Source organism: Castor canadensis, chromosome 7 (assembly GCF_047511655.1).
Source record: "Castor canadensis chromosome 7, mCasCan1.hap1v2, whole genome shotgun sequence".
NCBI classification, from domain to species: domain Eukaryota; kingdom Metazoa; phylum Chordata; class Mammalia; order Rodentia; family Castoridae; genus Castor; species Castor canadensis.
In genome coordinates this window covers 129,666,925-129,680,129 of record NC_133392.1, presented here as the reverse complement: position 1 = coordinate 129,680,129, position 13,205 = coordinate 129,666,925, and the positions used below count along the sequence as shown (strand labels likewise).

At 44.0% G+C, this 13,205-nt stretch overlaps 1 protein-coding gene across 5 annotated transcripts in view; it reads left to right on the top strand.

The window, feature by feature from the left end:
- Kdm4a (lysine demethylase 4A) overlaps positions 1-13,205 on the top strand; it is a 45,771-nt gene that overhangs the window by 12,794 nt on the left and 19,772 nt on the right. For all 5 annotated transcript variants that reach the window (XR_002211922.2, XR_012449937.1, XM_020156380.2 and 2 more), the window contains exons 6-11: positions 681-730; positions 1,448-1,551; positions 1,924-2,061; positions 2,978-3,219; positions 3,994-4,193; positions 6,356-6,726. Coding sequence is in view for 3 of the 5 variants with exons in the window: in XM_020156380.2 (XP_020011969.1) it covers positions 681-730; positions 1,448-1,551; positions 1,924-2,061; positions 2,978-3,219; positions 3,994-4,193; positions 6,356-6,726 (1,105 nt within the window). In the remaining 2 variants the exon portion in view is untranslated. The remainder of the gene's footprint in view (positions 1-680; positions 731-1,447; positions 1,552-1,923; positions 2,062-2,977; positions 3,220-3,993; positions 4,194-6,355; positions 6,727-13,205) is intronic.

Genomic DNA, 13,205 nt, shown 5'->3' with positions numbered 1-13,205 from the left:
TAAATGTCTTATTAAGTGGCAAATAGAAGAAATAAGTTCACTGAGAGTTTGTGTAGGCTCACATCTCCTTTGCTCTAGCAATCTAATATTCATTTTCCCAGATTCCTTTTTAGTTGTTGAACACTTTAAAAATTTGCTATTTTGCACAGCTGGACGTGGCTCAAGTGGTAGAGCACCTGGTCAGCAAGTGCAAGGCCTCGAGCTCAAACCCCAGTACTGCCAATAACAACAAAAAAAAGAATATGACATGGCTTTTTCATACCTTTTTTGACCCAGCACTTCATAAAACCCTCCTAAGGGTTTTTTTTGTTTTGTGTTGTTCTTTTCTTTAAGACAGGGTCTCACCATGTAGCTTAGGCTGGCTTCAAATTCATGATCCTCAAATCTCAGTCTCCTGGGTGGTGGGATTACAGGCATATGTCACCACACTCCACTTTCATTTCTATCATAATAATTGTACCTATTTATGGGGTATACTGTGACATTTTAGTACATGTATATAATGTGTAGTGATCAGGTCAGGGCAATTGGCATATCTGTCACAGCCAGTGCTTACCGTTTCTTTGTGCTGGAAACCATCAGGATCTCTGCTGACATCAAGATGATTTACAAGTGGATAAAACCCCTTAGTTTCTGTCCTTGTCCTCTGCTTAGTGTCTGATGATCTCATTTGATTGCAGGTACTCTGTTCCACCTGAGCATGGAAAACGGCTGGAGCGCCTAGCCAAAGGTACTGTCTCCTTCAGTGGTGGCTCAGGTCCTCCTATAAGCTCTACTCCTTGCTTTGTTTGAAATGTCCATTCTCTGTGGTTTGATCTTATGTGGCCTTTCATAGAGATGCAGATGGGGATGAGCTTGACTGCCTGATTGGGTACCATAGCAGAGAAGCTATAATCCTTTTTTTCTGCTTTGGCCAAGAAAGGACTTAGTCTTTTTTTCTCTGCCTCTCTTTGCCCCAGTCTCCCCAGCCCTGGGTTTCTTTGATCAGGAAAGTACACAAGTCATATTGGGTCAGGTTCTTCTGCCAAAACCACAAATGCTAAAGCCCCAAGTATAGGTTCTTTTGTGTGTAAGTGGACTTTGATAGACTTGTGCCTCCAGAGAGTCTATTTCAAGAAAGTTGGGGCAGATTATACTGTAGATGTGTTACTGACAAAAGATTAAGGATGGAACTAGTCTTTCAAGACTGCAGGAAGTCCTAAATAGTTTTCAGAGCTCTATAAGAGCAGAGGTAGCCTGAGTGATCTCAGTCCTCCAGAATTTGATTACCCAAATAATATTCTACAGGAGCTCAGATGCCCACTGTAGAATCTTAGAATCTGCCAGGCACTGGAGGGATTTGATCTTCTTATCATCCAGACAAAATAGACAAGTGTGAAGTGACTCCAGAATTGCAGAGCTGGTGTGGAGCATTGTATTAACCTTCACCTGTTATTCGTTCATACAGGCTTTTTCCCAGGAAGTGCTCAAAGCTGTGAGGCTTTTCTCCGCCATAAGATGACCCTGATTTCCCCTTTAATGCTGAAGAAATATGGCATTCCCTTTGACAAGGTGAGCTGATAGTACATGTGGAAATCCCCAGGCTTCCATAGAACCCATTTTTCCTGGTCTTTGCTTTACAGTTTTGACTTTGGCTCATCACTTCGCACTGATTAAAGTTTGGTGTGGTTTGATCTAAAGGGGGCCTTTAGTGTACCCCCCTGGTGCCAGGGGAGGGTCACATTCACTGCACAGTGTTAGTTTGGAAGAATGATTGATTATAGTCTTGCATGCATCCAATGTGTTAGGGCTTTGCAAGACCTTGGTGGTTTTCTCCCTTATCCTTAGTTGCTCAGCTAAGTGATGGTAAAGCCAGAGCTGAGGAGTTCAGTTCTATAAGCTTCTGTCATATGTGGCAGCTGCTTCAAGTCTTCTTTTGCTCAGGTGACTCAAGAAGCTGGAGAATTTATGATCACTTTCCCTTACGGTTACCATGCTGGCTTTAACCATGGCTTCAACTGTGCTGAGTCTACCAATTTTGCTACCCGTCGGTGGATTGAGTATGGCAAACAAGCTGTGTTGGTAAGTCTGCTTGAATTCCGCCTATAACATCACAACGAAAAATGTCAAGTTAAGGAAATTCTTGCTAGGTACTTTGGTGTTAGAATGTTTCTTTGCTGGAATTTGGAAACGGGCTGGGATTGTTCGTGAAGAATTTTTAAAAATTACTCAGTTTTGGGAAGTATAAAGTAAAGGTCCATACATAAGCACATTTGGCACTGAAACCAGACACACACACACACACACACACACACACACACACACACACATCGCTATTTTTTACAAAAAACCTTCTGAGATTTCTTTTTTTTATTTCTTTTTCCTTTCTTTAGTACTGGGGATTGAAGTCAAGACCTTGCGCATTCTAGGCAAATGCTCTACCTCTGAGCTATATTTCCTCAGCCCTTTTTTAAAATTTCATTTTGAGACAGGGTCTCACTCAGTTGCCCAGGCTGGCCTTAAACTTGCAATCCTCCTGTCTCATTCTGAGATTCCAGGACTGTGTAGATTTCTCTCTTGAAAAATCCTTAAGGGTTTACCTCTGTAGGCAAGTAGCAGGGCTAGAGCTTTAACCCAGAATAGTAGGTAGTAGGTTGGCTTGTGTGGTCCTGATCTGGAGAGCTGTCCAAGGGTAGATGGCTCTTGATCATACTAGGTTCTCAGTGTAGAGTTCCGTCTCTAATCACTCCTGTTAATGCTCAGGTGGACACACCCCTGTGCCATGCTTTCTCTGCACTTTTTTCCTGCTTCCCTCATGTGTGAAGCTCTGCAAGGACTTCTGTTGAGGGTGACTGTTTGGTCACTCTCAACCTGTGAACCAAAACAATTTGGTTTAAAACCATCTCATGCTTTTATCCACTTGGATAGTGGAGTTGGGATGTGTGGGGGTGAGATGGGAGCAGATATGGCATACTCATCTTCTCGTTTTTTGTGGCAGTGCTCCTGCAGAAAGGATATGGTGAAGATCTCCATGGATGTGTTTGTGAGGAGGTTCCAGCCAGAAAGGTACAAACTTTGGAAAGCTGGGAAGGACAGCACAGTTATCGATCACACTTTGCCCACCCCAGAAGCGGCCGAGTTTCTGAAGGAGAGTGAACTGCCCCCAAGAGCTGGGAGTGAGGAGGAGTGCCCAGAGGAGAACATGGTCGAGGATGGAGAGGAGGGAGACCTGAAGAGGAGGTAACTTGCAGCCCTGTAGGGTTCTTGGGGCAGGCACCAGGGCAGCTCCCACAGTCTGTGAAGAGACTGTTTCTAAGTGGGCAGTTTGAACCATACCTGAGGGAGTTTCCTTTTGGAAAGCTCCAGAACCTTTAGACCTGTAGTATTCCTGCACTTCCTCGAGGCTCTTTCCCAGGAACAAGGATAATAAGCTTGTAAGGTTCTGCCTGTGCCCCAAAAGTCACTTTTTTCCTCATCATTAAATTGGGGTTTTTGTTTGTTTGTTTGTTTGTTTTGGTGATGGTGCTGGGGATCAAACCCAGGGCCTTGTACATGCTAAACAAATACTTATTGCTAAGCCACATCCCCAGTCCAGGGTGGTTGTTTTTTTTTTTTTTTTTAAAGGAGAGCATGGTGATGGAAACAAGGCCTATGAGCACAGGAGTAACGCAGATCTAAGTCTGCTGGCATTGTCAGAGTCTGAGCTACAGGATCTGTACTCTGAGAAGAATTTGTTGTGGAAGATGATTGATGGAGTATGTAGTGTAGGCCAGGTGCTCTGCTGGACACTCTACAAGCCTCTAAAATCCTCATAACAAATCTGCAAAGTGCATGATACCTGTACTTTTCAAATAATGGAATGAGCTCAGAGTGTGAAGTTCCTTGAAATGGTCACACAAATAAGATGTGGCCCAGAGTTTTCAACCCTGATCATTTCATTTTGGGTTGTGTGTGGATGAGTTTGGGTAAGTGGTAGTGTATGAGTTCTTACAAGGTTTGCCCTCTTCCTTGCAGCCTGGCCAAGCACCGTATAGGGACAAAGAGGCACCGGGTTTGTCTTGAAATACCACAGGAGGTGAGTCAGAGTGAGCTCTTCCCCAAGGAGGAGCTGAGTTCTGGACAGTTTGAGATGACAGAGTGTCAGGCTGCTCTTGCCCCCATGAGGCCCACCCACAGCTCTGTGCGACAAGTTGAGGATGGCCTACCCTTTCCAGGTGAGTTGACTGTGGTGCTTTTTCCACAATCTTAACCACTACCTATCTATTATGTGCTTGATGCTATATTGAATGCAGGGTCAGAATTAAAAGAGGAGAGCGAGGTTTGTGAGCAGGACTGTAACTGAAGTCCGAGAAGCACTTTGCTTGAGGATATGTAGGATGGACCAGGCACAGAACAAAAGGCTTGTCTCCTTGGCTGGTGAGGGGCCAGGGAAACACAGAAGGCTCTGGTGAAGGTGACTCTGAGTTAATAAGATAGGGAGATAAGCATGGACATCTTAGGAGAGGCTGGGAAAGGCCTGATGATGGGAAGCTGCACAATGATTTCTGGTGGCGCTAGTCACCCTGTCAATTGGCTATTAGGGATGGGAAGAATGGAAGGTAGTGATGTGGCCAGGAAATGAGGCTAAAGAAAGTAAAGAGATGATGTAGGGCTGCCTGCCATTTTATTTTTATTTTTATTGATTGATTTTGAGAAAGGGTCTTGCTATGTAACTCAGGCTTGCCTACAACTTACTATAGCCCAAGCTGACCACAATCTTTATTTTTTTCCCTTCCTTCCTTTCCCTCCTTCCCTTTCCTATCTGTTCTGTTCTTATCCTTTGCTTTTTCTTTCCCTTTCCCTTGCCCTTTCTTTCTTGTTGTACTAGGTTTTGATCTCAGAACTTCATGTTTGCCAGGCAGGTGCTCTACCACTTGAGCCATTTCACCAGCCCTTTTATGTGTTTGTTATTTTTGAGATAGGTTCTCACAAACTGTTTGCTTGGTTTCGAACTGCAATCCTAGTAACTAGGATTACAGTAATCCTAGTAATCCTGATCTAGTAACTAGGATTACAGGCATGAGCCATCGGTGCCTGGGTTTTTAAAAAATTTTGGGGGTCTTTCTATATGTAGCTTAGGCTGGCCTCAAACTTATTGATCCTCCTGCCTCAGCCTTCTAAGTTCTGGGATTACAGGCAAGTACCAGCATGCCCCCATTATTTAATTTTTTTGATGGGACTGGAGTTTGAATTCAGGGCTTTGTGCTTGCAAAGCAAGTACTTTACTGCTTGAGCCACACATTGCCCTGGTTGTTTTGGAGATGGGAGTCTCATGAACTGCTGTCCTCCTGATCTCTGCCTTCTAAGTAGCTAGGATTACAGGCATGAGACACTGGTGCCTGCCTCCACCTTTATTTTTTGGCACCACTGGAGTTTGAACTCAGGGCTTGATGCTTGCTAGGCACGCACTCTTACCACTTGAGCCACTCTGATAGCACCCCCGCTCCCTTTTTTTTTTTTGTGATGGGTAGGGTGTCATGAACTATTTGCCTGGTGCAGGCTTCGAGCCTCCTGATCTCTGCCTCCTGAGTAGCTAGGATTATAGATGTGAGCCTCTGGTACCCAGCTCCACTTTAATTTTTTTTGAGACAGGGTCTTGCTTTGTAGTCCACACAGCCTTGAATTCCTGATCCACCTGACTCAGTCTCCCAGTTGCCAGGATTATACACATGTGCCATCACACTTGGCTTATTTAAAATTTTTAATTGACATAGTATGTGTATATAGTGTGCAATGATTAAAGTTGGAGTCCCTGACTTTAGAGTTTGTTCACTTGGAGGCTGGATCAGCCATGTGTGTTTGAAGAGACTGGTGTGGTCAGCAGTGTTTACAGCAGTTCCTGAGGTTGAATTTGTTAGGAAAGGGCCTGTCAGTTTGAGGCATGCTTGAAATCTGTTTTTGATGCTGTGCTATGTCTGCTGCCAGCCAGATAACACTGTGGATTTGGACCCTGAGGCTGACCTAGCTTCTCCTTAGCAGATTTTCTATCTGGGGGTAGCCAGGACCCTTCTGCATTTGCTGCAGGGGACTTGTGGGGAAATGGCAGCTGCCACTTGCTGATTTCCTGCTGCATGCATGTTGTACCCCACTTATACCTAAGAGTTGGGTTTAGGGCCCTGAAGATAAATGGTGATACCCTTATGTGACATAGAGGAAAAAACTGGAGGCCTGAGAGGCTGAACAGTTAGCCCTGATACACAAAGCCCCTGCCAGTGACAGAGCCAGGACTTGAAGCCAGTTCTCAAACGCAGCCCATGTTCTTCTTGCCACTCTGCCTTCATCAAATTCACACATACAGGATGAACTTGGCTCTATCTGACTTGTTTATGTGTTTCAGATTACTCTGACTCCACTGAAGTCAAATTTGAAGAGCTCAAAAATGTCAAACTAGAAGAGGAAGATGATGAAGAGGAACAAGAGGCAGCTGCCCTGGATCTTTCTGTGAATCCTGTTTCTGTAGGGGAACGCCTTATCTTCTCCAGTTCCCAAAAGAAGTCCTCTTCTAGCCTGGGCTCCAGTTCTTCTCGAGATTCTGTTTCTTCTGATTCAGAAACCAGTGAGCCTCTCTCTAGCCAAGCCCAAGGGCAAACAGGAGTTTTCACTGTGCACAGCTATGCCAGAGGTGATGGAAGAGTCACTGTGGGAGAGCAAGTCATGAAGAAGAAAGGCAGCACCCCCAGAAGTATCAGTGAGCAGGAGTTGGCAGAGGTATGAGATCTGCACAGTGGTGTGGGGGGCTCCTGCACTAGAAGGCATCATATGAAGGATGGGGACCTATAGGGTGGAGGTGCTCAGATATGTATGAGGGCAGGAAAGCAACAACCCTCTCTACCCCTAGTGCCTCCAGCCTGCACTAGGTGTGTCAGACAGAAGACCAGGTGATGTTCACTGTTTTCCAACTTGTTCTCTGACCAGAGGATCCTCTGTGTCTAGAGAATTGCATTGCACCAGTATCTTCAGGGACAATAGCAGATCCTAAACCCATTTAGATCACAATGGTGGGGACAGGAACCCTTCCTCTGACCCTCCTTGCCTTAGCAGCGCAAGGGTCAGAATGGCAGCAGTTGCCAAATGTTCAAGAGTTTGGTGTAGATGGCCTTTATTACTCTAAAATTCAAGGGTATTTTTCTTCAAAATCTTGATTGCCCTGTGGAGTACCAGTATATCATTGATAGAACATCCTTTTGGCCATCTGGAGGAATTCTCAAAGCCATAAATGTGAATATGTTTAGGCTTCCTTCTAAGTACATGCTGTCACCTGTTGGTTTTGTACAAAATAATTTCTGGTGGGTCTGCCACACCTACAGGGATACAGAGAGCCATGTTAGTTGCAGCTGACTCTTGTTATCCATCTGGCTTCCTTGTTATTCCTTGACTTCACAGCATTACATGGGCCCTGTCACATCTGGTATAAGTGGTGGTACATAGTAGAAGTCAGTGCAGAAGGCCCTTGAGGTTTTGGATTTCCTTAACTTTTTTTGGAGGAGGTACTAAGGATTATACATGCTAAGTACATGCTCAACCACTGAGTTATGCCCCATCCCCTCAATTAAAAAAAAAAAGTTTGTGTCTTAAAAGTTCTTTTTCTTTTTTTGGGCAGTTCTGGGGCTTGAACTCAGGGCTTCATGCTTGTTAAGCAAGTGCTCTTCCACTTGAGCCACTCCATCATCCCGTTTTTGGGTTGGGTATTTTTGAGGTAGGGTCTCATGAACTATTTTGCTGGGGCTGGCCTCAAACAGTGATCCTCCTGCATGAGTCACCTGCACCTAGCCTTAAAAGTTTTTATTAGAAACGTTTTCTAAAGTGGATACCATAAAGGCCACCACGAGCCCCCATGTGTACTCATTGTCCATGTATAATTGTTACCATTTGGCATATTTTCTTTACATTTTCTTGGACTGAGTACTGACACTTGTCCCTTTGTATGGTTGGTTTTTTCTTTTGTCTTTAATATTCAGACTCTTTGCCTTCTCTGAGTCTCAGGGCTCAGTTTTTGTAGAGTGACTTTTAACCTGTGAAAGTTCCTTTCTCCAACTCACAGTGGTTGTTGGCTAATGAGCTAATAACCATGTTTCCTTTTACACTGCCTCTGATTGCTGCTCTCTGTGCCCTCTTATGGCAACTTCCACCAGAGAATGAGGTGGCAGGTGCCACCTGGCTGCTCTTTCTGACAGCCCCTTGAGCCACCTCCTTCATCCTTCCGTGGTGCTACAGTAGGATGTTCCTGCAGTATCATCTGACTTTCTTGCCATAAGGTGCAATTAAAATCACAAAAGCTGCTAAGAAGCAAGGACTTACTATGTACTAAATACTTTGTATACATTCTTCAATCTATGTATTACTGCTTGATTAATTTTATTAGAGTCAAATGTTTTTGTGGATTTTTTTTGGATAGGGTGCAGAGTCAGTAAATAGCAGCCATCTTTTTTTTCTCCTAAATTTGGAGTCAGTTAAGTGATGAATACAAGAATCAGACATAAAGAGTTTAGCATGTCACTTTATTTTCAGTTAACATGACTGAATAAGTGGTACTCACTGTCAGCTAGACAGATGACCTATCTAGGCACAAGCAGTCTTAGATGTCAACAGGCCCCTCATCGGAGCAAAGCATTTCATTCAGTGTATACTTGGTGAGGACTCAGACCAGCATGCACTCCCCCTGCAGAAGGCAGATCATAGCCAAGTGATGCACACTTAACATCCGAGAGTAGGAGAGAAGCCAGGAAGCCTTTTGCATGGAAATCCATAGGGGAAGGAGGCTTCTCTCTAACATGCCTCTCTTCAGTCCTATGCTCAAAAGCCCACAGTTCCTTCCTGGCTCTTTCTCATTTCTGTGTGGATTGTCAGCTGCATCCTGATGGTAAGGCCCTTCTCTTCCCTATCATCAGCCATTCTCCATGTTCCAACTGATTTGAACTATTTAAAATTTTCCCAAAACATCTTGGCTGTCAGCCTCTGCCCTCTCCTTTGTGATCATTTATGGCCTGTGTACTGTCAGCCAGGACTGTGCCTTCAAGGAACTGAATTAAGATTGTGAGAGTGGGCCAGGAGCCAGTGGCTCATGTCTATAATCCCAGCTACTCAGGAGGCATAGCTTCAAGGAACTCAGAAGCTCATTGGGAAGAGTAGATGGGTAAGTGCACAGACCTCCAGCACTTTCTAATTGGAAAGAGCTGGCAATTTAGCCTGGAGTTGGGCTGAGCAGTTCACAACAGCTATAGAGGAGGAGGCTTATCCTGGAGGAGTATCCAGGTGGATAGAAGGAGTTCAGCGTAAGAATCTGGGAAAGGCAGTTGTGATAGCCCAAGGTCAAAGCACATGGGGGTCTTCACAGCTTTAGGTTGTCTTGAACATATAGAGCAGGAAAGGGCCTGGGACAAGATTAGAGGGGGTCGAGAACTAGAATGTGGGGGCTTGCCTTGTATGCTGTGAAATAACTGGGCTGTGGTGTGGGGAGCCCAAGCTAGCCTCAAGCCACACAGCTTTGCCCATCTTTGAAGAGGTCTGATAAATATTGTGTCTACGTTTGGAAACAGCTGGGTTCCTGAGAGCACCCTCATGTTTTCCCACCCCCATTTTAGGATCCCCCGCAGATGGGCTTGTTGTTCAGTATATTTGCTGCCATCTATGTCAAGGTCCTTTTTTAGGGCAGTCTGGTAAGCTGCGGTTTTGGAAAAAGTGCTCTGATTGATGCACCAAAAGCCGGGAAGCACCAAAGTCATGACATTGTGTCTGCCCGCAGAAGTTCTAGTTAGAGAAGCTGCTTTGAAAGAGTGAGTTCCCAAAACAGGGCTGGAGAACAGTTGGTTCTTCTCTGTCAGAACAAGCCTTCTCAGAAATGTTCACCTTGACTCTGGGTGCCAGATGTTAGACAAAGGAACAGAAAATTCTCAACCTTTGATCCCCAACTCTCCTTTAGGCTGGGGCCTGGAACATTCTGCCCACTGCCCTATCCATGCGCACAAAGAGCCCTTTGGAGCAGGGTTCATGACCTTTTTACTGGTGGCATTGCTGTGTGCCCAGGTTCAAGTGTGAAAAGGTACTTAACATATTTGAACAGACCTACCTGTTTTTGTCAGGTTGAATTGGTAGTGGAAAGGACACAGACTCCACACTGGGACACTGATTTTCCTGTGGCTGGATTGTAAGTGCCTCATGGACAATCATGTGTCATCCAGGACACCAAACAGTGTATTGGATATGGATGCTGAGGATATAGGAGATATAGGGGACACTTTGAATGAACAGATATTGATTAAAGTATCCTCCCCCTGTCCAAAGCTGCAGTCTGCTATTTCTTGTTCTTGACTCCTGCTTCCTCTAGTACTTGGATCTATAAAATGATCTGTCTCTCTCTAATGCCCTATTATTTTCCTATTGCTGCTATAACAAGTTAACACAAACTCAAAGGATTGAAAGAACACAAGTTTATTATTTTATAGTTCTTGAATTCACAGTGGTTCTCACTGAGTTAAAATTAAAGTGTCAACCGGGCTATGTACCTTCCTGGGGCCTTACAAGGGGAGTACATTTACTTGTCCTTTCCAGCTGCTGCAGGCCATTCTCATTTTTAGGCTCATGGCTCTCATCCACCTTTAAAGGCAGAAGCATCTAGCCAAGTTTTCTCAAATCAGGTCAGACTCTTCCATCCTGTGTTAAGTGATGTAGTGATTACATTGGGCCCACTGGATAATCCAAGATAATCCCATTTTAAGGTCATCTGATTAGCAACCTGAATTGTCCCATGTCATGTTAACATAACATAGAGATTAGAATATGGACATCTTTTGGGGACCATTTTTCTGTCTACCACATATCTATCTCCCTTTCACAAGCTCCTTTTCCTCTTTTGGCTATAAAACCATACTCATATAGCCCTTATCTTAAAATACAGTTTTAGAGGACATTTCCTTCTCAAACTATGATCTCATTCCTTCTCTTGCCATGTGACGTGTTCACTTCTTAGTACCTTACTGTGTATTGGAACTAATCTCAAAAATAAGTTTACATACCTCCCAGTTTGCAAATGCTTTGGACACTTCTCTGCTTAGCTCTTCCTCTGTCCTTTGTCACTGTAAATATCCCTCTCTTTGAAGCTATCTCCTCCTTGGCTTTCTAGAATTCCTTTTACCTGTCTGCTTCTGAATCTGTTCTTGTTTTTGTCTTCCTATGCTGGTCTTCATTCAGTTTATCTATCACCAGTAATCTTACCCACTCTTATAATCTTTTTGTGTGTGTGTGGGGGGGTACTGGGGTTTGAACTCAGGGCCTACACTTGAGCCACTCCACCTGCCCTATTTTTGTGAAGGGTGTTTGAGATACGGTCTCACGAACTATTTGCTCAGGCGGCTTCAAACTGCGATTTTCTTGATCTCTGCCTCCTGAGTAGCTGGAATTACAGGCGTGAGCCACCAGCTGCCAGCCCACATCTTAATTCTGTTGTTTTGGTTTTCTTCCAAATGGGGGTCTATGTTGTCCAGGTTGACTTCTAACTCATGGACTCTTTTTGCCTCAGCCTCCCAAGTGGCTGGGACTGCAGGCATGCACCACCTTACCCTACCACAACTTTAATTATGAACCTGATGCTTAGGATTCCCAAGTCTACATCTCTTGTCCTGACCTCTTTTCTGAACCCCCTGTCTGAACTGCTTACATCCCTACCCTGGATATTAATAAATTAAAAACTCATAGATTCATGTCATGTGAATCTCATGTTGTATGTTTAACTTGGTTTGTTGTTAGACCTCCATCCACATGGGTCCTTTAATTATCTATCACCTTTGTGATCCAGGCTACAGATCCCCTCCATCTCTGCCTCTTCTATTCTCATCTCTTTTCTTCCCAGTCTCTGCCACATCCCAGGTTTAGGCCTATTATGTAGATGTCTTCATAGTAGGAAATGCAAGAAGATTATTGAGGTATAGAAATAAAATAAAATGAACTTCATTTTTATCTTACCCTTTTATAGGCTATTTTTATTTTAAAAGATGTGCATAAGGGCATTAGTATAAATAATTTATTAGCAAGTGTACGTAGATTGGGGTTCATGGTCCTAAATTCATTCACAAAGTAACAGTATCAAAGAAATTTGGCGATTATGGGTATTCCAGTTTGTTTTAGTTAAAAAAAAAAGAAAAAGAAAAACCACCCTTTTAAAAAGTAAAAACTGACTTTTTAAAAAGCTTTTCAAAAGCTTTTGGAAAGGAGGTAGGGCCTAGAGTCCTTCCTGTTCTTCCCATTGGAGGCTCCCAAAGGGCCTTACTGGTTTATATTTTTTCTTTTTGCAATGCTAGGGATTGAACCTGGGACTCTGTGCATGCTAGGCAGGCACTCTAGTGCTAAGCTACCTCTCAACCTCCTGATGTACATTTTGGGAACTAATGCTTTAGATAATCCATGTAGTGCAGGTCTGATTGACAGGCTGTGATTTGTGTAAGTCTTCACTGAAAACAGTAGCAACAGGGCCCAGTATCCTACTCCACCATGTTCCTGCACATGGCTGCACGTCACTTATTTGTGTGCCCCCAGATAATCATCCTGTCAGTCCATTGCTTCATACCTCCTTCCCTTTCTGGGCAGGCCATTGCACATAGTCCATGCTCAGTAAACATTTAGAGAATGTAATGGTCACAGAAACCTATGGGTAAAATTTATGTTTGATGATACAGACTCTATTCTGCCTAAACATGGCCTGCACAGAACTTGTTTTGTCTTGAGATCCCAAATGTGGTCCTTAAAACTGCAGGGTTCTGTGTAAGGGAACATATAGTTGGAGGACCCAGGGTACCAACTCTGATATGGCACGGCAGTTTCCACACTTCTCTGCAGCACCCTGAGGCATTAGTTTTTGTCACTGTTGCAAAGTGGCCCTGTTGCAGGCTTCATTTCCTTGCTTAATGAATTCTGCCCAACTCTGTGTCTCCTAATGTCAATATAACAATGTAAGTATGTTGATTAAAAAGAAACTCTTCTGTAGTATTAAGTCAATCCTGTGCACCATAATCCTAATTATGTTTGCTCTGCTTATGTGAAAATGCAGCCTTCCCTTTGCAGCTAGACCAGAGGTTTAGATCCACTCTCTTGGTTAGTGTTCTCCGCTGGGAAGGAATTAAGTGTCCACAGAGCAGAGGTCTACGTAGTGTGTAAGGAGAAGCTGGCCTGCTTAACTTACAATGACTCTTGTGTCC